The sequence below is a fragment of the Chrysemys picta genome, chromosome 9 (assembly GCF_011386835.1).
Source record: "Chrysemys picta bellii isolate R12L10 chromosome 9, ASM1138683v2, whole genome shotgun sequence".
NCBI classification, from domain to species: domain Eukaryota; kingdom Metazoa; phylum Chordata; order Testudines; family Emydidae; genus Chrysemys; species Chrysemys picta.
This window is the reverse complement of record NC_088799.1, coordinates 75981388-76007584: the sequence shown is the minus strand read 5'-3', so window position 1 is coordinate 76007584 and position 26197 is coordinate 75981388. Positions and strand designations below refer to the sequence as shown.

At 41.0% G+C, this 26197-nt stretch overlaps 1 protein-coding gene across 1 annotated transcript in view; it reads left to right on the top strand.

Annotated features, from left to right (window-relative positions):
• The window catches only part of LOC101942787 (connector enhancer of kinase suppressor of ras 2-like), a 547551-nt gene that overhangs the window by 205481 nt on the left and 315873 nt on the right, over positions 1–26197 (top strand). The window contains exon 5 of the mRNA XM_065556812.1: positions 6836–6877. Within this exon, the coding sequence (XP_065412884.1) occupies positions 6836–6877 (42 nt within the window). The remainder of the gene's footprint in view (positions 1–6835; positions 6878–26197) is intronic.

Below are 26197 nucleotides of genomic sequence, written 5' to 3'. Positions count from 1 at the left end.
GCACTGGAACAAGGGGATTGATTTGCAGCCCTCGACCTGCAAGACACATATTTTCACATTACTATACATCCTATGTACAGGAAATTTCTTCAGTTTGTACTGGGACAGGACCATTTCCAATGTACAGTACTACCCTTTGACCTCTCCACAAACCCACCGAGTGTTTTCCAAAGTCCTTACTGTGGCGGCAGCCCACCTTCGCATGCACGGGGTCATATACCCCTGCTTACATGACTGTCTGATCAAGGCTCGCACTCGGGCAGAAACCATTGCAGTCACGCATCAGACAATGTCGCTCTTCACCAGTATCGGTCTACAAATAAACGCCCAAATGTCCAGACTGACTCCAGTCTAGAAACTGGACTTCATCGGCATGCACCTAAATTATCTAGAAGCATCAGCATCATAACCTCTTCAGAGATTCACCACTCTAATGAACCTCATCAATACCTCAGTGCACAGCCCAAGGATATCGGCCAGGACCTGTGTTCAGCTACTAGGTCACGTGATGGCGACCACATATGTGGTGAAACATGCCAGACTGCACATGCACAAGATGGTGTTCACACCATACAAACACAATTTGAACAAACTTCTGAGTATGCCAATGAAGGTCAAGGACTCACTACCATGGTGGACTCACCCACACAATGTCTGCGCTGGTGTCCCTTTCCTTCAGCCTCCTCATGAATTGATAATCACAAGGGATGCCTCTCTACTGGGGTGGGGTGTCCACCTAGGAAAGCTCAGAGTACAGGGAAGAGGGTCTCCTTCTGAATCAACACTCCACATCAATGTATTGGAACTACGCGCAGTCTGCAGAGGAAAATGTGCAGAAGTCTCAGCCTCTGCACATTTTATGCCTCCGATCTAAGATAAAAACATACAGATCATGACTGACAATGTTGCCTGCATGTTCCACATAAACAAGCAGGGAGGAGTGACTCCATAAAACTCTAGACATAGTGCATATAACATAACATCACCATATCAGACACCTACCTGCCGGGGTCTCAGAATGTCATGGCTGATGCGTTAAGTCGAAGGTTCTCGAATGACCACTAGTGGGAAATCAACATCTGCATTATTCAGAGCATATTTCAACTATGGGGGTTCCCTGCAATAGACCTGCTTGCCACAAAACAAAACATCAAATGTACAGTTTTTTGCTCCAGAGCGGGTCTTTTGAGACCAGAATCCAGTGATGATGCATTTTTCATTCCATGGCATGCATCCCTCCTGTATGCTTTTCCTTCCATCCCATTGCTGTCCAGGGTTCTGCACAAGATCAGAATTGTGATCAAGCCAAAGTCATGCTGGTAGCACCAGCATGGCCCAGGCAAACCTGGTACCCATACCTGAAACAGATATCATCATGCCCCCCGTGTCTCCTCCCACTTCTTCTGAATCTCCTCTCTCAAGACATGGACCAGACTCAGAGTCTGCATCCAAACCTGAAGTCACTCCATCTCACAGCTTGGCTCCTCAATGGTTCCAGGGCAAGGAGATAACTTTATTCTGAGAACATTAAAGACATCCTGCTAAATAGCAGACGGCCCACTACATGGGCTACATACCTACATACATGGAAGAGATTCCAGATGCGGTGCCTAAACATACAAATCAACGCCATCACCTCTACCATACCAGTGGTCCTGGACTACATGCTCTACCTTAAAAAATTCAGCCTTTCAATTAGTTCTCTGTGGGTACATCTGGCAGCCATTACAACATTCCATGACAAAGTGGATGGCGTTTCAGTCTTTGCTCACCCAATTACCAAAGATTCCTCTAGGGAGTGTGCAACCTCTATCCAGAACCCCAACACCCCAGTGGGACCTGACTTGAGTGCTTTAATCTCTCACAACCACACCCATTCAAACCTCTGGCCACATGTTCTCTTCTACATCTTTCCATGAAGATGGCCTTCCTAGTTGCCATCACATTTGCGAGATGCATGGGAGAAATTGGTGCTCTTATGACTGGACCACCCTATATGGTTTTCTCAAAAACAAAGTCACTCTCAGACCTGACCCCAAATTTTTGCCTAAAGTCCATTCTTCCTTCCACATCAATCAGCCTATCCATCTTCCCACATTCTTCCCTAACCCTCACAAGGACAGGCAAGAAGCTATTTTCCACACCCTGGACATTAGAAGGGTGCTAGCCTTTTATCTTGAACGGACTAAATCGTTCAGGAAAACTCCTAAATTGTTCCTCTCCACCATGGACGGCTCCAAAGGCAAACCCATCTCTAAGCAGAGACTTTCCAGATGGATTTCATATTGCATTCAGCTCTGTTACTGACAATATGAACTGCAACCCCCCTCATGGGTTAGAACACACTCCACAAGAGCTGTTGCTATGTCGGTTGCCTTCCTGCATAATGTGCCTATTACTGACATATGCAACACAGCTACTTGGACATCTCCTCCCACATTCATTCAACACTACATCATTGATCAGGTCTCAGCCTCTGACACTTGGCTGGGACACACAGTCTTATGGTCCATTCAGACCTAACTCTGAAGCCCCTCCTTTCCCCTGAGGGGCACTGCTAAAATGGAGCACTCACAGTGACTCCACTTGAAGAAGAAGAGAGGGTTACTCACCTTGTGCAATAACGGACGTTCTTTGAGATGTGAGTCCTTGTGGGTGCTCCAGTACCCACTCTCCTCCTCTCTACTTCGGAGTTCTAATTAATTCCTCTGCGGTAGAGAAGGAACTGTGGGGTGGGGGCGCACAGCACTGCACTAGTTAATTGCTGCTGCAGGCGTGAGATGAGGAGAGCGCATGTGCGGCCCAGCCAGGTATTGCTGTCAAAATTATCCAACTTAGGGTGACCAGATGTCCCGATTTTATAGGGACAGTCCTGATTTTGGGGTCTTTTTCTTATATAGGATCCTATTACCCCGCCCCCAACCCGTCCTGATTTTTCACACTTGCTGTCTGGTCACCCTAATCCGAATAGAGGCGCAGGGTGTACAATCACCTAAAGTGAAGCACCCACATGGACTCACATCTCAAAGAACCTTATTGCACAAAGTGAGTAACCATCTCTTACCTCCTGAATCTACAGTCTGCTCACAAATTTATTTCTATCAAACCTACTTCCAACATTCTAAACCACCAGAAGTTTCAAGCAGCTGCCATTTAAAGAAAGAAAATATTATTTTCCCAAATCATGTTACTGATCTGAAGTACAGGATGAACAATAGCCACATCTTGATCAGTGACAGATTTAAGGGCCCACGTTTAGTGAACCATCAATGTTAGTAATAAGGAAGTGGTGATCTCCCCTTTCTAATGGGATACAGCAGTTTGGGCCTACCACTTGTTTACACTGAAGGTCCTTTACACCACCCTCCTAGCGTAAAGGGACCTTGAAGTGGGTGTCAGTGTAAAAGAATAAAGTTTACATTCAAGGAAATATATCTGACTACTTTCAAGAAATTATATGCAGAGCTGATTATGTAACTGTTGGACTGACTTTTTCTGCTGGAGAATGAAAAATTCAGATGTGTTGCTAGCTATGTTGAGGCATCCCAGGCCCCTTCATGCTTCCCCAGCATCCCTATTGTACCTCAGCTGTGTAGTAGCAAAATTATTTCTTTCTCTTACTCAGATTTTATTAAACACTTAAGATACTCTAAAAGAATCTCATCTAATTTCTGGCCAGGAAATCATAATTAAATGTTATCTATGCAATCTTCATTCCACAATTGCGTCTCTCTCTTTTTGGGGAACCTTAAAGAAGTGACATTTTCAAAACTGGTTTAATTACACCAAAGGGGGAAAAAACTGGTTCTGAAACTTGTATAGTCTTATCTGACCTCAAATGTTTTGCTTGTTCTATCAGTAGGATATAAAATGGTATTTTATGGCTTGTGCAGCATGCCTGTGTCCATATACTTTTATGCCATGCTGTTCAACATTACTATCTAAAACCAGTGTCTTCAGCTTCACAAGCTGAGCATGTAACTGCCTGGTATTAATATTGTATGTTACTCTGTTGGGCAGAAATCTAGTTGCTCTGAAGCATAGTGTCATGAAAGGAGAGATGAAGACAGGGCTGTTTCATTGTTGTGGTGATGGATAATTTGATCTGACCTGCAAATATTCAATATTTAAATTTTTTATAATTAGGGTTTATGTTCTCCCTAAGCTCTATTCTTGGAAATCAAAGTATGTGCTTGGTCTAGTGAAAAACACTTAACAGACCAACCACCTGTAATGGAATTCAATCAAAGTGCGAGCTGAGGGACTAGTAGCCTTTGACCAAGACTGACAAATTTCATTATCCTTGCTATGATAAATGAGCTAAGAAGTGTGAATGCATTTCTTACGTATTTAGAAATCTACTGCCAATACCGATTTTGATCCAGATTATGTTATTCAGGCCTTTGTTAGAGTAACACGGAGCCACTTTGTCACAGGGAGCTTGGGGAGAGATTGCTCTTCAGGAGGCCTGATCCCTGATGCGTGCACATGCTGCACTAGCCCTTAGGATGGAGAAGCCTGCTTCTTTCTGTGGGCCACAAGTGATGGGACTACAATTGTTTCTGCTCCATGCAGAGGACACACAGAGAAGAGGCTCCACAAGCCCTTCCTGTATAACTGCACAAGAGCCAGGAACATTTTGGACCTTTATTTTTTTTAATACCTAAGATAATCTATTCTCTTCCTGTAAGCAATTTCCATCCATCCAATAAACAAATAAATAAAATGTACCTATGTCTTTGTGGTCAGTTGCAATTATAACATCTTTGCACTGAATAAAGCCGACAGTCCCCTTCTTTCCTATCCACTTACCATTTAAGAGTCAATGCCAAGTAGTTTAATTAGGGTCCGCATTTCACTTACCTTAAAATAAGACGGTGGAGAATTCATGGATTCTATTAGGAAAAAAAAATCTGTCAACAAGAAATATGAAAACTAATCCCTGTTGTCACTATTTTCAGTGGCAATCTCAATTCCAGTGTGAGCAAACCCTGCTGGATTTGTAAACCATAACATCTCTGCTGTCAGGGAAATGACAGAGAAATGCAACCCTCTTCTAAATGAAGAGCATCACAAATCCAGGTGCATTTAATTCCATTGTGCTATGTTTATGGTTGAGTGCTTTAAGGGTTTTCTTTCTGATTTTTTTTTTCAGAATAAAATTGATGTAACCTATCATAAGATAGTATGGTTGTGCTACTTTTTGGCTTGTAAGAGCAATATTTTCTAAGTAGAGTAAGTGTGTCATCTAAATGTGTGCCCACAACTTTGCCTTCACAAATATTTATTTTGCAAAAGACAGAGTTGTTCACACAAACAGTTTTAATATGCACAAACCACATAGAAAACTGAGAGCTAGATTTGGAAGAACAAATACATTTGCACACAAATTTTATCTTTTCCAGGAGCAAATGATTGTGTTTTAAATGCAAAATGAGAGGCCATTAAAAAGAGTCCCTAAAAGTAATCTATTTTTATGTACTTATTACTGTTATCTCAACAGTGTCACATGTCTTTACACCATAATTTGCCTCACTGTATGCTAAACTCAAGATTAGATACTTACTGTGGTCTGTGAAGAGGTATCTGTGAGACAATCTCTCTATTAACATCTAGTTCTTGCTAAAAAAAAAGGTTGAGAAACCCTTGTGTACCCAAAATTATAGGCAAAATATTACGTTTTTTTTGAAAAACTGAACTTAGAAGTAATGTGGGTTTTTTTATATTGTTACTATAGTATCAGTGGTATGAGTTTCTCTGACATAATTAGGTTATAAGATCTTGGGGGTAGGGGTCATCTTTTTGTTCGGTGTTTGGACAGTGCCTAGTAAGATGTGGTCCTAGTCCCTAACGAGGGCTCCTAGGAACTATGTTAATATAAATAATGAATAACAATAATAATCTGCTTTTGTTTCACAGAAATCTGTAACTATAACTCAAGATGGGATATCTGCCTTTTCACATGTAAATGTCCAAAAATATAGCAACTTGCTGTGATATATTGCATTGTGATATATAATGCATTTGAGCTCAAAGAAGAAGACCCCTGATTGTCAGATATGGTACCTGTAATCTGGTGAAGGTCAAGCAAGACTTAAAAAAAAAAAGACATTAAAATTATGTCTATTCCCTGAAACAACTTGTCTTCTCATCATTCAATCTTGCCATCCAGTACATTAGTAAAAAAAAAAGGGGGTACTCCCTGGCTGTGGACCTGACACTATAGTCTTCACTCCAGAAAAAAATAATATTAAAGTCAACCACCTTTTTTGCCTGATTGAAAATTTTAGGACTAGGCTATGTCTATCTAGGTCTAAATGGCCATGTATTACTAACATTTACATGTTTCAGAGTAGCAGCCGTGTTAGTCTGTATCCGCAAAAAGAAGAACAGGAGTACTTGTGGCACCTTAGAGACTAACAAATTTATTAGAGCATAAGCTTTCGTGGACTATAGCCCACTTTTTAACATTTACATGATAGTGCATTTCTACATACATATCTCTGCTTATATTAATGATCTGTTCTCCCCTGATACAGGCGCATAGTTCCCATTACAAAGAACAAGAACTATAGTCATATAAATAGAATAGATCCCTAAGGTTAATGAGACATTACTGCAGTGAAGTTACCCAGAGAAAACAGAATAACCTTTAGACATTCATATAAACCCTGGAGAGATGACTTCGCTATATACATGTGTGTGTGAATGCAAGAGACATATTCTAACATTATAAAGTGTTATTTTTTTTCTTTTTAATAATAATTTCATTCATGTGTGTAGGGCTAAGATTTTAAATCTCACACATTGTTTCTTTCTTTTTTCTTTACGATAGGATTGCACAGTATACGAAACAGAAAATAAAATTCTTCATGTGGTAAGTAATCCTATTGTTCCTGCTTTTAAACTATGTACAGCTATATACCTCTTCATTTGCAAGACTTACAGTACATTTTTTAATCTAGTGTAGGGAAATAAGGTTCCTTAGAATTTGGCAGTGGCAAATGGCAATGGATGACACTAGTCACTAGGAGCTAAGAGTTTTGTAGATTATAAAATCAAAAGGGATTGTTGTAATCATCTCATCTGACCTCCTGTGTAACCCAGGCCATACGATTTCCCTAAATTTCTGTTTGAACTAGAGTGTATCTTTTATAAAAACGTGCAATCTTGATTTTAAAATTTCCATTGGTGGATAATCCACTACAACCCTGGGTAAATTTGTTCCAATAGTTACTTACCTTCACTGTTAAAAATTTGTACCTTATTTCTAGTCTGCATTTAACTAGCTTCAGCTTCCCATAAATTGGATCTTGTTATATTTTTGACTGTTGGACTGAAGAGCCCTCTGTTATCAAATTTATATTCCCATATAGATCCTTACAGTCTGTGACCATCTCACCCATTAATTTTCTCTTTGTTAAATTGAACTCCTTAAGACTATCACTGAGAGGTATGTTTTCCAGTGCTTTAATCATTCTTGTGGCTTTTCTCTGAACTGTCTTTTTCACCATCATCTTCCTCTGCAGTATGGGCCATGGGTCACTTGAAGATTTAAATTAGTGTAAGTGGTAGACTCTCTGTAACTTGAAGTCTTTAAATCATGATGTGAGGTCTTCAGTTACTTAGCCAGAAGTTAAGGGTCTATTACAGGAGTGGTTGGGCGTAGTTGTGTGGCCTGCAGTGTGCAAGAGGTCAAACTAAGGTCAGAAGGCACCATCATGACTATCTAAAATCTATGTGTGTCCAATTTATCAACATCCTTCTTGAATTGTGGATGCCAAAACTATGGACACAGTATTCCAGTAGCAGTTGCACCAGTGCCAAATACAGAGGTAATATAACCTCTCCACTTCTATTTGATATTCCCCTATTTATGCATCTAAGAATCACATTAGTCTTTTTGGCCACAGCTCATGTTCAGCTGATTATCCACCAGGACCCTGAAATCCTTTTCAGAGTCACTGCTTCCCAGTGTAGACTCCCCCTTCCCATAAATATGGCTGCCATTCTTTGTTCCTAGCTGTGTGACTTTACATTTGCCTGCATTAAAATGTGTATTGTTTGCATGTCCCCAGCATCCAGATTGCTCTTTAACAGTGATGTCATCTTCACTATTTACCACTCCCCCAATCTTTGTCATCTCCTCACTTTATCAGTAATGATGTAATGTTTTCTTCCAGATAAAAAAAAGTTATAGGATAGGGCCAAGAACTGATCCCTGTGGGACCCACCAGAAACACTCGATGATGATTTGCTATTTACAGTTACATTTTGAGACTTAATAGTTAGCCACTATTTAATCCATTTAATGTGTCACACTGATTTTTGTATCATTCTATTTTCTTTATCAAACTGTCATGATACCAAGTCAAATGACTTACAAAACTCTAAGTGTATTACATCAACAGTATTACCTTTATCAGCAAAATTTGTAACCTTATAAAAAAAAAAGATTGTTTGACAAGGTCCGTTTTCCATAAACCCATATTGATTGGCATTAATTACATTATCTTCTTTGAATTCTTTATTAATTGAGTCATGTAACAGCCATTCCCATATTTTGCTTGGGACCTATGTCAGGCTGATGGGTCTATAATTATTCAGCTTTTTCTAGTTATCCTTTTTAAATATTGGCACACATTAGTTTTCTTCCAGTCCTCTGGAACTTTCCCAGTGTTCCAAGACTTATTGAAAAGCAACGCTGATGGTCCACAGAATTTTGTGGCCAGTTCTTTTAAAACTCTCAGATTCAAGTTATTCGGACCCGCTGATTTAAAGATGTCTAGCTTCAGTGAGTGCTGTGTATCACTCTCTGCAGTGACTGTTGAAAAGGAAAGTATTTCATCCACAATATATGATATGAATATATCATCTGACTTTTTCCCAAATACAGAACAGAAATATTTATTGAACAGTTTTGCCTTTTCTGCATTATTATTGACAGTTCTACCATTTCATTTAATAATGGACCAGTAGCATCCCTATGGTTCTTAGCTCTGCTGGCCATAGGTTTCTCTTTGGGTCGTTTTGCTTCCATTGTCAACTTTCTACTATTCCTAGCTTCTGATTTATATTAATCACTATCTACTTCTTCTTTCTTCCATTTGTTATATTTAAAAAAAATTATTAGCTGCTTTCACTTCCCCTGTATGCCAGATTTGTTGGGTTTTTTAATCAGTGTGGCCTTCTTTCTCAATTATGGGGTCATGCCTGTTTGGGCCTCTAGTAAAATGTTCTGAGACAGTTCCCAATTACCATTCCCTTTTTTTTGGTTTAAATTCCTTCTCTCAACTGATCTGCTTATAATTGTTTTTAGCTTTATGAATTGACCATTTTAAAGCACCAAGTATATATATTATGGTTTGCACTTTATTCTGTTTGCACATTACAAGTGTAATCAAGTCACAACCACTGGTACATAAACTGCCACTAATTTTTAGTTTTGTGATCAATTCCTCTTTATCTGTCAAGATGAGATCTAATGTAAAAGTCCTCCATGTTGGGTACAACACTTTTTCAGTTAGAAAATTGTCATTTATAAATTTCTGGAATTCATACTGGCAGCATGAGACTTACAGCATATGTCACTCAGATTGAAGTATATGGTAGGGCAGCTTTTTTTCCTAACCCCATAATAAACAGGTGCTTTAGAGATAGGTCATCTTATTCTCTAGTGTGATTTAGTGGTGTGTAGCAGACACCAACTAACACTCCATCTTGTAATGTATCAGTTAAAAGATTGATCCATAAGCATTCAACGTCATTTGCTTCCAAGTTGTCAGGAACTTGGAAACAGGTAATGCAATTTTTGACATAGAGTGCTATTCCCCCTCCTCTTTTGCCCACTCTTTTCACCCTCCCCTTTTGTTGTTAGTTTTATGTCTTCATAACTAATCTAGCAAGCCTGTCTCCATGAAGATTGGTTTCCCTGCTACTGAGATGGAAGCCATTCAAAATTTTCTCTTCCCACAGAAGGTGGACTAATGTTCCACAAAACCAAAATCCTCCACCTTGCCAGTGGTTCACTTCCAGAATCTTCTCTCTTTCTTCACTCCCAGGACAGGAATTATCTCCAAGAAGATCACTTGGACATTCTTCTTCAGCACCATTCCAAGTTCCCTTAAAGTCATCTGTAATCTGTGAGGTATTCTGTGAAGCATCATCATTAGTATCCATATTCACCATCACCAGCAGATTCTTACCTCCCCACACACTTCAGAAGGCTGTCCAATCTTAGTCATGTCTTGTGTCTTGGCTCCAGGAAGACAGCGCATTGTTCTGTTGTCTGCCTGTCTTTTGCAGAATGTTTTCCCTTTCTTCTTGATATAGAATCTCCAACCAGTATTGTCTGTAGTCTTGAATGGTTGGATATCTCTTTGTGGAAATGCTTGATTTTTTTCCTATGGGTTGGACTTACTATTCATCTACAGGTGTGTGTTGCACATCTCTCTGTTCCAGTCAAACAGCTGGATTGTCAGAGATATCTTCTGTAGTTTCCACACTGAGGACATAGTAAGGATTGGAAACTTCTGGTTGTTTGGAATTCCTCCTGGTTCTTTTCACTTTAGTTGTCACAGTCTGCCCATTCTTGTCTGTCTCCAGCCATGTAGAATGGTTTAAATGTTCTATTTTAAAGGGCTGGAAATAATCAACAGTGTTCACTTGATTTTTTTAAAACAATCCAGAAAATAACAAGGTAATACCATTTATATAACATTTTTGATACTAGAAGCTCTCAGAACATTTTTATATAACTTAATGACCTCAGCATGCAAATGCATATTTTCTTGTTAATTTTATATTTTTTAATACAAAAGCATACATGGAAACAAATTAAAAATAATTAGAGCTGGCTAGATTAATTAGGAGCAGATAAGAATCAGACTGAACAATTTCCTATTCTTTGAAGCAAATCAAACCCAAACCTTTAGATGTTTCGAAAAGTTTAATCCTAGAACTAATCAGCAATACGTAAGTTTTTGGTGTCAAATCCATTTAGAAGTATCACACAGCAGTGTAGGCTAGTGCACTCTGGGGCTTCTGAGCATAGGAGATTTAAACATAGTGTCATGGAAGCACAGCAGATAATCTGTCAAATCTGGCACTTTACCTGTTGATACCTTCCCAATTAGCAGGGAGAATGCCCCATAGTTTCTACCCAAACAAGTTTAATGGCTGGAGAGGCATAGTGGGAAGAGACATACAACCTGTGTGAAAGTCTGCTGATTAAAGAGAGTACATCATCTCCCCTAAAGGTGCATGATGCTCTAGGGGACAAGGGTGCATGCTCTCTCTTTCCTCTAGATATAGGAAGAGGAGAAGTTGTGCTGGCACAGAAAAAAAGTTGCATCCTATGGATTAGGGGACATTTTCAGAGGATTTGAAGGCTTTGGTGTGCTTTTGAGAGGCTCTAACCAAAAGGCCTGATTTTTTTTATCCTCTTTCACATACACTACTTCCAACCAGAATTAAAATATGTAGTAAACCAATGATAGCCAGTTAGATTCAGAAATTCTGCAATGACTTCTTAGAAATGAGCTTACCGTTGCAAACCTGTTTCTGGAGGGGGACTTTTAAAAGGACCTGAAGTCTTCTCAAGTTTGAAATGTGTCTCTCTCTTTGCCTGCAATTTGCAATTCCAGCATCAGGTGCCTTCCAAATATGCTTATTCAGCAGAAATATTGCATTTGCTGCTTTTGTCACTCCTCAGATGGATGCTTGGGCATGTAGAAAAGAATGTAGAGAAGGCTGCTACTTTGTAACCACAGTTCAGTGTTTACACAGATTATATAATATCTGCTGCATTTCCACCACCTAGGACTAATTTTCCACAGGTTTTATATTTCTTGGTTAGAGTATTGGATTTACACATGATTGACCAATCTTCTGTGTTCTACCAGTGATCAGTCCCTGATAAATTGGAGTAAGACAAAACAAAAAAGCCACATAATTCTCCAAGGCAATTGTGCAGTGCTGTACAATGGTCAAAGGAATTAGCTTTTGCGTTGAAATCTGAAATCTGATTTACCTTTTTTTAGTTTGCGTAATTACAGTTATTATAATGGGGTGGTAACACCATTATAGTTAAGGTTAAGATGAACTTGCTGTTTAACAGCTGATTTTTCTGAGTATTCTAAATTCAGGTGCTTCCTTCTATTGTCTTGAAAATTGCAGTGCACTAGAGGGTCTGGATTATGATTAGTGGTCCAAATGTGGGGTTGTTTGAGCATGGACTTCCTGAGATACAGCCCACCCTCCCCCTCCCCCAAAAATCACCGGAGCTAAACACTAGAATGCAAATCTGTGGAATACAGCACAAACAATGGCACGGTCTCTTAGGGTATGTCTACATTGCAATTTAAGCCCAGGGCAAGTACAATTTGAGTTAGCAGATCCTGCATTTGTTAACGTATGGCATGAACATCTACACTCATTTGTAAATCCAGGTTAGGAATTTTTGAGTCCTGGTTCCCAACCTGAGGCTCCAGCATCTACACTGCATTATGAGGGCCTGAGTCCAGCTTCCCATATCCCAGACTTCCTTGCACCCTCCTAAAACATGGTTGCTCTAGCCCTTTGTTCATGGTGAATTGTGGGAAAACTTGACTGTCCACCAAACTTGACTGCTCAGAGGACAAAGAAAGTCAGTCCATGGGATACTTTTGGCGGACTCCCAGAGCACAGGTTCAGTGTGTTGGGAGTGAAGACACATTTAGGACTGACAGAAGCCTGCTGTGGATTTTAAGAGACTGTTATGATAACATTTAATAGTGTAAGCATAAGTAGAACTGTGTACGTGTAAAAATTGCAGAATAATCATGTTTAGTGTTGCACATGTGTAAAAAATTTTACAGTAATCATGTTTGAGAGAACAAGAAAAGATAAAGTAACTAAAAAGCTAGAAAAGACTGGTTTGAACTAATTCTAAACCTGTACTGACAGGGGAGGAGAGTTAACATGTAAATAAGACTAATAGATATGTGTAAGAAAAGATAACAAAAAGTTATAAATAAGTTTGCGTAACAAACGGAGGTTGAAGCTATTTTGTCCAGTGCTGGAGGTGAATGTGATGAGACCGTCCTGATAAGTTTCCCACTTGTGAGTAATTGATCACTACTCAATGAGTGTTTTGCTTTAATAAATATTTGTTAGATCCATCAGCTGAGTAAATGAACCTCAATCCAACATTCTGGCAAACCAGGAAGTTTGCAGATTGGGCTGACAGCCAATATCCCAGGGACCATTACCTAAGAATATTGAGAGGTTTAAGGCATTTTTAAGAGACAATGGAGTCACTGGGGAGCTATGTAGATAATTATCTACATAATGTGGGTCCTCTTAAGGTGTTGGACATCCTAAGAAGCTGGAATCCACTTGCGGTGGTGGCTTAACTGCTGGAAAGCAACTTTCTTGGCTAAGAAAAGGGTAAAAGCTGTGGTTGTTCAGGGTTTGATAGTAGCAGCCGGAGCTTTTGTGGAACAAATGAAGCACTGAAACTAGAACGTAAAATATAAAACTGAACTCAAGGATGTGCAGGAGGGTGAGATACAAGAACTGAGAGACAAGGTCACTGAGCTACGAGCACAGTGTGTTAGGTATTCTGAGGCATTGATTGAGAAAGCTCAGGAATGTGAACCTCTCAAGGAGCAGTATGATGTTCTGCAAGCACAGCTAGAAGCAGTACAACTGGAGAATACAGATCTGACAAGCACTCTTAATCAGACAGTGAAACTTTTGGAAAGAGAAGCATTAATATTGTCTGATGAAACTCTACCTCCTTATAATCCATTTTTTCCTTCCTTGAGCAATCTGGACTCTAAAGCTGCCCTATGGAGCTTATAATCATGTCCACAGTCCAAAACAATCAGAGTGATACGCATACAGAGATGAAAGTTAAAAACCTTTCACCAGAAGAGATATCAACCAAAATGAAAGAAATACGTCCTTTTCCCAGGAGCAGGGACACAGAGGAAGTGTTAAAGTGGCTTATGAAAACTAGAGAGCAGGTTGTATTTTGTGAACTGACTAGAAGGGATTGGGAGAGAATTTTGCAGAAGGGAATTGGCTCGGGGGTTTAGCTGCATATTCGACAGGGTTATATGGGTCAGGGACAGTGGCAGTCCCTGTGTTATAGGTTATCTAAGTTTTATTTGGATCTGACACAGCAATCACCAGCATCAGTGCTGGTAAGCAGAAGCATAAGGAGCCCCCTGCAGAATATGAAGAGTGACTTTTTCTTGCTTATTCTCTGGTCACGAATAATCCTGCCCAGGATGATTGAGGCTCCCCAGAGCTTGTTATAGATGGGCTACTTCCAGAGGGGAGAGAGGCAGTTAAAACGATGTTTGATATGGGTCGTCCTAATGTTCATACGTTGATTGAAAAAGCAGAATGTGATTTTCACCATGCCCTGGAGGATAAGAATAAGAACCCAGTGGATGAGGCTAAAGCATTCAGGGTTGAAAGTGGCCAGGAACCCAATTCTAAGGATAGTGCAGGAACCCCTGGGTATCTTGCAGAGGGTGTGGCCGAGGCAAAGGTGGAGGCCATGAGCGCACAATGGATTCTCAGAGGTGTGATGAGTAGAGTGACCAGATGTCCCGTTTTTAAAGGGACAGTCCCTTATTTAACCCCTCCTGCAAGTATCCTGATTCTTTTTTTAAAATGGGCAAATTGTCCCGTATTTTTTGTCTCCCCACCACCAGTACTGGCAGGTCCTGCTGCTGGCTGGATCCCTGCTCACCAGCCTCCCACCCAAGAGTGGTGAGTGCAGGGGTCCAGTGGTCGATGATGGGGGTGGGTGTGCAAGGTTGTTGGTGGGGCAAAGCTGCAGCGCATGGGGCCAGCTGCTCCCTCCTGCTGGTCCATCAGTGCAGCCCCTGCTGTGTGCCGGATCTTGGCCAGCAGGGCCTCGCCTCCTGTCCTGTTTCCGGCAGGTACTGGCTGCGTGCTGCGAGCTGCAGGGCTGATGAGTGTGGGCAGGGGCCAGGCTGCAGCTGGTTACATATAGCCTCTGCTGCCCACCCATCGGCCTTTTACATGCTCCCCTTCTCGCTGTCCTCTCCCTGATTTGCCCCTTCACCCCCCAGGTCCCGCTGGTCCTCCATACCCCCTCCCCAGTGGGACGTGTCCTGATCCCAGCACTGTGTGGAGAACCAGCCTCTGGTCAGAGCGCTCAACTCACCAACAGCATGGCCAGCAAGCTCCTTCCTTCCCCCACTGCCGCTGGCTGAACTGGCGCCCTGGGAAAGCCCAAGAACCTCTGACCTGGTGCACTGGCCAGGAGAAGCTGAGCCCTGCATGTGCCAAAGCCCCACACAGCACTGGAATGGGGAAGCCTCTCCGCCCCTCAGCTGAGCTCTAGAGTGATGTGGGGGGGAAACGATTTCCAACCTATTTGCTCCCCAACCCTGCAAGCTCCACAGCAGGCCCCCGGGCAGGGGCTTAGCACCCTCTTCACACACTCCCCTCCCCCCACCCTGTGTCCTGCTGCCAGGGAGCACAGGGCTGCTCTGTCCCGAGGCACCCTCCCCTGCTGGGCCACCTCTCTGGTGGGGTTCACTGAAGCTCCTGCAGTCAGGTTCCCTGGGACCTGGTGCACAATGTATCCTTAGGGCTTAATCCCTTCCTGCCCGCCCTGTAGCTGGGGGACAGGAGGCAGCTGGGTTATGTCAGTGGCCAGCAGCAGCCTGGAAGTGTTAGCTGGCTTTCGACACTGTGTGGGCAGGAAGGGACAAGCTGCTTCCAGCCACAGGGAAGGAGTGGGGGAAAGAGATGAGCTCTGCAAAGACATGGGCCAGGTCATCCCTTCCCCTTCATTCCTGTAGCTCCCATCCCTTCCCTCCCACACAGTGCCGAAAGGCTGCTGCTAGCCACATTCTGGTGTGAACCCTGGCAGAAAACAGAATGACCCCGTATGCACGTGTCCCCCCGCCCCCAACATGTTGCATCGAGAAGACACAGTGCCAGGTACCAGGAGCATGAGAGAGGTGTACGGGAATGTGTGTGTGTGTGTCTCCTCTCCCCGTGTGAACCCTAAAGCCTTAAAGATAAGAAGGTAAATAAAAAGAATCCAACTACACAGTATTTCTTTTTAACAGGGGCTCAGTCAACTTGATGTTAATTTGAACGTTTGCACTGCGTAGTTCTGACTGATTGTCGTTGAACTCACTTGAATACGAGTAATTTTACCAGATATCCCGTATTCAGCACAGGGAAATATGGTCATCCTAGTAATGAGGAACTGGAGGAGGAGGTTGCAGAGGCTTCAGGAGCTGACCTTGGGGAGGAGAGCAGTCAGACAGCTAGAACCACTTCCTCCATTCCCCAATAGAGATAGTGAGCCTCCTTCCACTCATCCAGGATTACCTTGGATGAGTTGGGATACCCCAATGTATCATCAGTTATTGGAAATGTTCCTAAGCAAGTTTGCTTGATAGTGGGATGTCTGTCTCTGTAACATCTAGAATTCAGGCAGGGGATGTCACACACCAGTATATTACTATGGCTGAAGTGATGGGGCAGTGTCTACACTGCAAAACAATAGGGCTTGAACTGTGGGTTCTGGTTTGTCTCAGACTCAGACCCTCCACCCCCGTGGGGTCCTGGAACCCTGGGTCAGCACAATTTGTTTATAGATGAAATTGGGGCTAGTTTAAGCTTGAGTTCGAACCCTGAGCTTATACTGCAGTGTAGGCATAGACTTAATTGTTCCTCTTGTCTACTTATTCTGGCAACTGAATTGAACCACTTCCAGTGGCAATTGCCAGCTCAAGACAGAAGGGGAAAGACAGTGTGAGGGGACAGAGCAGAACCAGTAGGAGGAAGAGGCATGTGGTAGAAGTCCATTTTAGCCAGTATGACTGGGGTGATAGGACAGAGTGCAACTCAGGTGAGAGGGAGGCGGGAGGGACAATGTGTGGGGGCATGTAACACAGCCAAGACAGAATTTGAAAGCTTGTAGAGGGAGTATGTAGAAACTGAGCTTACTGTGCAGGCAGGGGAGGAATTTGGAGAACTCAGATCTAAGGGGGAGTAGGAGGACCCTATCCTTACAGGGAGAATGCAAACGCTTCCAGGCAACATGCTACAACCACAGGTATGGTTAGGCAAAGAATGTCACTGGGGAATACAACATTCTCTTGACATGGACATATGAAGCCAAACAAACCACTTAGTGGCAAGTACACTAAACAGTCAGTAAAAACACCAGTCACACCCACTAAGTCTGTTTCAGCAATTCCCAAGGACCTATTGGTTATATCCAACCTTTAACTACCTCACATACAGGTGCCACACAGAACACACTGGGCTGAACTATGTCTATAACTCACAGGGTACATCTACACCCAAATGAAGATGTAATTGTAGCATGGATAGGCATACACATGCTAGCTTTAATCTAGCCATCATGAGTAACAAAAGGAGGGAAGACGTGGCAACATAGGTTTCAGCCTGGGCTGACCACCCAGGACAAGCCTGCTGGGAACTCTGGTGTACATATTCAGATTGTTAGCCTCTGCTGGGGTCCATGCTGCCGCATCTTCACTGCTATTGTTATTTCTGCTAGTCAGATTAAAGTTAGTATATACCTGCCCATGCTGCAATTGCACCTTAATTTGAGGGGTAGATGTACCATCACGTAAACTCTGAGTAGAACTAAAAGACGCCATACAGAGACAACCCACTCCTCCAAAACACATACTCCAATCAGTCCTTCACACTCCCTTTACCGCCAGCACACACATAACCTGTTGTGCCTTTGTATACCCACTTCAGCCCCCACTAAAACGTGCCAAAATCATCATTAATGCAAAGTTAAGGTTACCCAGCACTGCCTTATGCCTTCGTTGAGTGACACCCCAACACACCTATAATACACATACTAGCATGCTACCCTTACTGATGCCAAAAGACACTTCAGGAACAGAGCATGTGAAAAATATAGGATAAAGTCTAACACCTTCGCTTTGCTATGGCAGAATATGGGTGTAAGAACAGGAACTACCTACACCTGGCCTACACTCAAACACTGAGCCTACTCTGAACAAACCACCCCAGACTTGTTAAATGTTAACACTCCTTCACTTGTGTCTTGAGGAACGGCACAAGGCAGCACTGGGCAAACTTAACTCTGGTAAATCTTTTGGGCAATTAATTATTTGCCAGTTAACTCACGCGATTAATTCAAAAAAATTAATTGTGATTAAAACATTAATTGTGATTAATCACAGTTTTAATTGCACTGTTAAATAATAGAATGCCAATTGAAATTTATTAAATATTTTGGATATTTTTCTACATTTTCATATATTTTGTACTCTGTGTTATAATTGAAATCAAAGTGTATATTATTTTTGCTTACAAATACTTGAACTGTAAAAATGATAAAATAAATAGTATTTTTCAATTAATCTCATACAAGTATTGTAGTGCAATCTCTTTGTCGTGAAAGTGCAACTTACAAATGTAGATTTTTTTTTGTTACATGACTGCACTCAAAAACAAAACAATGTAAAACTTCAGAGCCTACAAGTCCACTCAGTCCTACTTCTTGTTCAGCCAATCGCTAAGACAAACAAGTTTGTTTACATTTATGGGAGCTAATGCTGCCCTCTTCTTATTTACAATGTCCAGAAAGTGAGAACAGGCAGTTGCATGGCACTTTGGTAGCCGGCATTGCAAGATATTTATGTGCCAGATATGCTAAACATTCGTATGCCCCTTCATGCTTTGGCCACCATTCCAGAGGACATGCTTCCACGCTGATGATGCTCATTAAAAAAATAAGTTTTAATTAGATTTCTGACTGAACTCCTGGGGGCAGAATTGTATGTCCCCTGCTCTGTTTTACCCGCATTCTGCCATATATTTCACGCAGTCTCGAATGATGACCTGGCATATGTTGTTCATTTTAAGAACACTTTCACTGCAGATTTGACAAAACGCAAAGAAGGTACCAATGTGAGATTTCTAAAGATAGCTACAGCACTCAATCCAAGTTTTAAGAATCTGAAGTGCCTTCCAAAATCTGAGAGGGATGAGGTGTGGAGCATGCTTTCAGAAGTCTTAAAAGAGCAACACTCTGATGCGGAAACTACAGAACCCGAACCACCAAAAAAGAAAATCAACCTTCTGCTGGTGGCATCTGACTCAGATAATGAACATGCGTCGGATTGTTATCAAGCAGAACCCATCAGTATGGACGCATGTCTTCTGGAATGGTGGTTGAAGCATGAAGGGACATGTGAATCTTTAGCGCATCGCACACATAAATATCTTGTGACACCAGCTACAACAGTGCCACGAGAACGCCTCTTCTCACTTTCAGGTGACATTGTAAACAAGAAGTGGGCAGTATTATCTCCTGCAAATGTAAACAAACTTTTTGTCTGAGTGATTGGCTGAACAAGAAGTAGGACTGCGTGGACTTGCAGGCTCTAAAATTTTACATTGTTTTATTTTTGAATGCAGGTTTTTTTGTACATAGTTCTACATTTGTAAGTTCAACTTTCATGATAAAGAGATTGCATTACAGTACTTGTATTAGGTGAATTGAAAAATACAATTTCTTTTGTTTTTTTACATTGTGCAAATACTTGTAAATACTTGTAATCAAAAAGAAATATGAAATGAGCACTGTACACTTTGTATTCTGTGTTGTAATTGAAATCAATATATTTGAAAATGTAGAAAACATCCAAAAATATTGAAATAAATGGCATTCTATTATTGTTTAACAGTGTGATTAATCACGCAATTAATCGTGATTAATTTTTGTAATTGCTTGACAGCCCTAATTATTTTAGATTACAGATTATAAAACAATGTACGATAGACCCTCAGATTTACGAACATCAGAGTTACGAACTGACCAGTCAAGCACACACCTCATTTGGAACCAAAAGTACACAATCAGGCAGCAGCAGAGACCAAAAAAAAAGGCAAATGCAGTACAATATTGTGTTAAACATAAACTACTAAAATAAAAGGAAAGCAGCATTTTTCTTCTGCATAATAAAGTTTCAAAATATATAAACTCAATGTTCAGTTGTAAACTTTTGAAAGAGCCACCATAACATTATGTTCAGAATTATGAACATTTCATATTTACGAACAACCTCCATTCCTGAGGTGTTCATAACTCTGAGGTTCTACTGTAGCCTTTTAAAATATGCAATCATGTTATCTGACTTAGTGACCTTGTTCAGCAATGAATTCCATGGGGTGATGTCCTATATCACCTTTATTTGTTCTACAATTCCCAACCATTCATTTCCTCGACTGATCTCTTTTTTTGCATTATAGGCAACATGAAAATGAGGAACTGAAGAGTAGTCACCATAGCTTTAAACATCCAAAGTAAATCCCCTCTAACTCTTCTCCTTTGTAGGCTAAATTATCTTGGTTTTTGCAATCTTGCATCATTCATAAACCCTGCCACATCTTAAACATTTTTGTTGTCCTTCAGCTATAGTTGAAAAAAACAAAAAGGTCCTGGGTAGGACAATTTTGATGGTGTGGTAGTGTTTTGCAGATGTTGACAGATGGCAAAATTTAGCGTGGTTTAGCTTAAGAAAGTAGAACATTACAGAGTTTTCCTCACCCCCAAAACACTTAAAAAGCCCCCATTTCTTTCTCTGCTTCTAAAATGCCATCTCCCTGTTCCCTAGAAAGCATCACATGTTCTTTCCAGTGTGCGGAGGAGAAAAAATACTCTGGAAATATTGTAAATTGAGAGTCAGCTAGGCAAGAAAGAGAGATGTGGCCCTGGAAGCAAGGAATTAAAATAATTCATTGAAGATAATAAAAGTCAAATATATTACTATCCTATCATTAGGTACATACTTTAATGATAGCAAAGAAAATGTGAACATGTCTTATGAACTACAGTATTAGATTTTTGTTTGTTTCTTGAATTGTAATCTCTTTAGTATTCAGTTATAATAACTTGGCCTTTGAGGAGGATGCATTAAAAGATAATATCCTGATTTGATAATGGCAGACCCCCTTTTTTCCTTATGGCTTCACCAGAATAACTTCCACAAAATGACAATACCTTTCTAAAGAAAATTATAATAAATTTGAATATATATTTGCTATTCTTTAAGCAGCCAATTGAATTCATTTTCTGTATTCAATGGCTTTTGCCCATGCATTGTAGGGATATAGTAATTTTGGATTTTTCATCCAGGCACACAATGTCAGTAAATTATTAGCCTGCAGATGTCCATCCCTTGTTGTATGTAGCTCTTTGCAAAAATATGTAGTATATAGATATCCAGATATGCAGTATGGAAAAGTCCTATAAGATTTAGTAGCATGTAATCATTTTTCCATAATTAAAAAAAACGTATAGAATTCTCTATAACAGAGAGATAACTATCATTTAAATTCTATAGGATGGTTTAAAATCTTCTATAGAAAAATGTATTCTCTTGTTTAATTCAATAGGTTTTTTAAAGTAATTTCATATTAAATTTCTGTGGACTCTATTGTTCTGATCTCAGTGAAATTCTACAGGACTCTTCCATAAGGTGTGCTAAGGTGTTTTTAATTAAATAAGATTTTTTTCTTTAAACTGACTTTCATAGAAAAAAAGCAAAGGCATATGTAGATAGAATAAGTCAAGCAGTATGGCAAGAATGAGCCATGAAATGAAATCCGATTACAATCTTCATGCTTATTACTTTGTGGAGGAATAGGACAGGAACATGGAATGATACATAATTCTGATCTTCTGTTCCAGGTGACTGGTTATACATAAAGGTGGAGCTGAAGTGTAAACATTAATTTCAGTGTGCACTGTCCTTCTGTTTGATTTGTTTGACTCTGGGGAGTCAGCAAATTGTTAAATGCCCTGCAAAAACCAGTACATTGTTATATGCCTTTTAAATGGTAATGCTCAAATTTGCCCTGTGAAAATTGTGCTAAATCATTCTCTCTCTATTCCCTGCCTTAGTAAAGTGTTTTGGTACTCTGCACATGCCCGACCTAAATCTTAGTATGAATGATATTATACTAGAGGAAAGACACTAGACTCACTACAGTTAAATTTGAAGCTAGCTTTTCTTTATAAGCCACATAATAACTCCATATTAACATGAACAGAACTAAACCACTCCACCTGGAAATTGAGATGGAATGTGATCATTCAAAAGCAGAGGTGTGATTGATTTTTTCTAAATTGGAGATTGTATTGGGTAGTGCACTGGGATGAGAAGGAATCTCTTACAGGGTGCTCAACACCCCATCCCCAAGAAAGGGTGCACTGACTCCTCTGCCACCCGCTGGGCAGGCCACCCTAACTCTCATGATAGTTGGACAAGGACTATGTTGTAGACTGTGCAGGGGGGCAATATGGGGAGTAACATGGGATTATGGGTTGTATGCGGTTCGTGGACAATTGTTAGGTATGTGTTGCATTACAGGGCACAGAAGGGAAGTGCATCATGTAATAAATAGGGTAGGCAGCCATGGGGTGTACCATAGGGACTGTGTGGGTATACCAGAGGGCACTGAGGGCATATAATGGGGATGGCGGTGCATCACGGTGTAAAGGGGCTGACGGCATGGGGACACATCAAGCCATGGGGCAAAGGGAGCAGAGGGGGTTCAGGGAGTGCATCATTGAAGAAGGCATTATGCACCTGAATTGTGTGGGGATAATAGGCATGGGCCATGTGTCATAACTGTGTGGTAAAATGCACCTGAGTAGTTTTGGTGAAGAGTGTATGGGAGAGCATCATGGTATTGAGGGCAGGTGACATGGTGTATGCGTCTCTTGATACAGTCAAGGATCAGCAAATCAGGAATGTGGGGTGCATGTGGATTACATAGTGGAATTAGTGTGAAGTGTCATGACCATAGGGCATTGTAGGATGCAAAGGTTCACATGAGTCTCATGCAGTTTGGTGAATGAATCATGGAGGTACAGGCGAGTGCCATGGCTATGGCACATGGTTTACTACTGTGCGTGTAGCTGTTTTTGTTGAAAATAGAGCTGTGTGGAGGATGGTGCATCATGATTAGTGAAACTTGGGTCATGTTCCCTGGATGGGCTATTATTGAGGGGACACCAGGGGAACAGGGAATGGGTGAAGTTAGTCTGGAAGCAACTCAACCACACTGAGCAGTGTACAGGGTTTAAATAAATGACAGTACCAACTAAAATTTGTGGTTGTGGATGGTAAGCATTACAGAGCTCTCTTGGGGGATATGGCCATACCAACCAGGGATCTGATCAGGGTGCAGCATCAGAATTTTATAGCTGCAGTGTAAGAAGCAAAAGAGAGAGTCATCATAGACAATGGAGATAATTTTAAAAGCACATGGGGATGTTTTCAAAGATGGCCAGTGCCTTGAAGGAAAACTGCAACTGGAAGTAGACTTCACAGTGCAATCGGTGTGCTTGCCGTAAAGGAAAATTCCAGTGGCACTATGCAATCCAGTACTCAAGGAGCTCAAAACTCTGTAGAGGAGAGGAGGTATAGCACTTGTAGAGATCAGTACAGCCTGGGAAAACAGCATAATAGTGATAAAGAAGCCATCAGGTAAATTACACATCCGCATAGCCCAAAGCCACTGAACCAGGCATTGAAAAGATGCCAGTGTTCACTGCACACCATTGAAGACATCTTGAAAGAACTTTCGAAAGCAAGAATCTTTGAAGTTTGTGATATGAGAAATGGGTTTTGGCGCATAATCCCGGATAAAGAGTCCAGCATGCTGACAACCTTTGCAACACTATGTGGTTGCTACAGATGGTTGCACATGCAGAAACCCAGCACAGGAGCCAGGGCCAGCTCTAGGCACCAGCGTCCAAAGCATGTGCTTGGGGCAGCACTTCTCAAGGGGTGACATTCCAGCCCTTTGGGGCGGCACTTTTGCTTTGGCGGCGGCACGCCGGCTTTTTTTTTTTTTTTGCTTGGGGTGGCAAAAAGCCAAGAGCCAGCCCTGACAGGAGTTGTTCCAAAAAAGAGTCACCCAAGGACTGTATGGAATGAAAATAATTGCAGATGATATCGTCATTGTAGGTGAAGGTAGCAGTGATACAGAAGCCAAGTGAAACTACAACTGAAAACTACAAGGTTTTCAACAGTGATACAGGGACAAGAACGTAAAATTCAACCCAGAAAAAATGTAACTAAGTCAGCGTGAGGTGACCATACATTGAACATCTACTCACAGCAGCTGAACTGCAAGGAGATCCCAAAAAGTATTACCAGCCGGAAGAGCCACTGACACTCCAATGTGATGCATCAGAGAAAGTATTCGGTGTAGCTCATTTGCAGGAGCAGTTGGTAGCTTATGCCAGCAGTCAGAGCCCTGTCAGAGACTGAACAGAGGCATGCCCAAATAGAAAAGGAGCTTCTGGCTGTGGTATTTTTGGAGTGGAATTATTCCATCAGTTCACCTATGATCAGCTAGTAATAGTGACACCAGACCACAAACCTCTAGAGACAATCAAGGCAAAGCCCTTCTTAGTGCTCCAAAGAGATTGCAGCACATGTTGATGCACCTGAAGCACTATCAGGTAGAGATAAGATATTGTCCAGGACAATCATTGGTGTTAGCTGACATCCTGAGCAGGGCATATATACCCAGCATCAGCGAGTTGGGAGAAGGGGATCAGGACGTAGTGCAGCGTGTTAATGGATTTAATCCCCTAGTTTCAACAGCGAAGCTGCTGGAAATCAAAGAGACTATGGAAAAGAAAATCAAAAGACAGGCAGTCAAGAGAGGGATATTAGGAGGGTGGCTAAAAGACAAAAGCCAAGTACCAGTAGGAGCAGAACCATGTATTCAAATCAAAGATGAGCTGAGTGTGAAGGATGAAATCATATTTTAAGGACAGAGAAGTGATGTAGTAACCATTACAAAATATTCCAACGGGGGGCGGGGGACGATAATGTTTATATGCGTATGAGAACTGATTTTTTATTTAACTGATATTTGATTCTCTCTCTCTCCACACCCCCACCCCCAACCTTTATTATGCCACTTTCCCTCTTTGGCCCTGATCCCGTGAAGTGCACTTGCAGGAATCAGGGCTTTAGACTGCAGCCTTTTGTGCCAGGAACTGTGTCATCCTGTTCTGTACAGTGCCTAGCATAAGAGGGAGCAACTGCAATAGAAATAGAATCATTAAAGACTATTAATCCAAAACATTACATTTTAAATTTCCACTATGGTTTCTTTAAAAAGTCGTCCTTAAAGGACCATAATCTAAAATAATGGTCTTGGATGTGTGCTGAACCAGTATCACACACAGACAGCTTTGATCTAAAACATGAAAATGTACAAGATTCTATTCTGTCATGTGGCCTAGTGTCTTTTGAGCTCAGAGTATTAGAAAAAAGCAAGCCTGCTGAGAAATTCAAGTTTAAAAATGGCTATTGTAAATGCCCATTAACTACCTTCTTCATTATTGCTTACTAGGTATAAATATTTTTCTTTGTGTTGTAATTAAGTGGATTATAAAACATTTTTAAAGTATACTATATGAACTGTCATTGTCACAATTTACTTTAGAGGCTATTTAACTTTGTAACATATCAATAATCCACATGACTCAGTATAGACTGTATCTCCAGAGAAGTTGTTGTGGATTTTATATCAATCTATGGATTAGGAGTTTCCAAAAACACATCACTTAGATGCTTTTCAGATTGAAAATTCCCTGAGGGATCATTATGTTCTCCTGTATCAAAAATTCATGGTAGATTTATAATCTCTAATAAATTGTACTGACAATGGTCTTTACCAGTCTGTCATGTCAGTGATATGGAAGGACTGTAATAGTTTAAATGGCAGTTTCTCATACATACTTGCAATAATGTTTTCTTCAGTTGAGAACCAAAACAAAAGAAATCAAATGCTACAAACTGTGAATGGAATGTGAAGTTATGTATTTTTAATAAGGCCAGAAGCATTCTCCCTCCCTCCCCACTCCACTCCCAAATTTAATTTGTACACGGAACTCTCCAATTCTTCATTTAATGAAGAAATGCTGCTGCCAGCAACTGTAGCCATGGATTGTTCTCACTTTGTGGGATAGGTCCATAAATTCAGTAGTGATGGATTCTTCAGTCTCCATTTTATAGCAAGCAGAGTCAGATGTTTTGATTCACAGGGCTGAATCTCTAAATAACTCCTCCCTCTTTCCACAAGTTCCATATGGACACTGCTCATG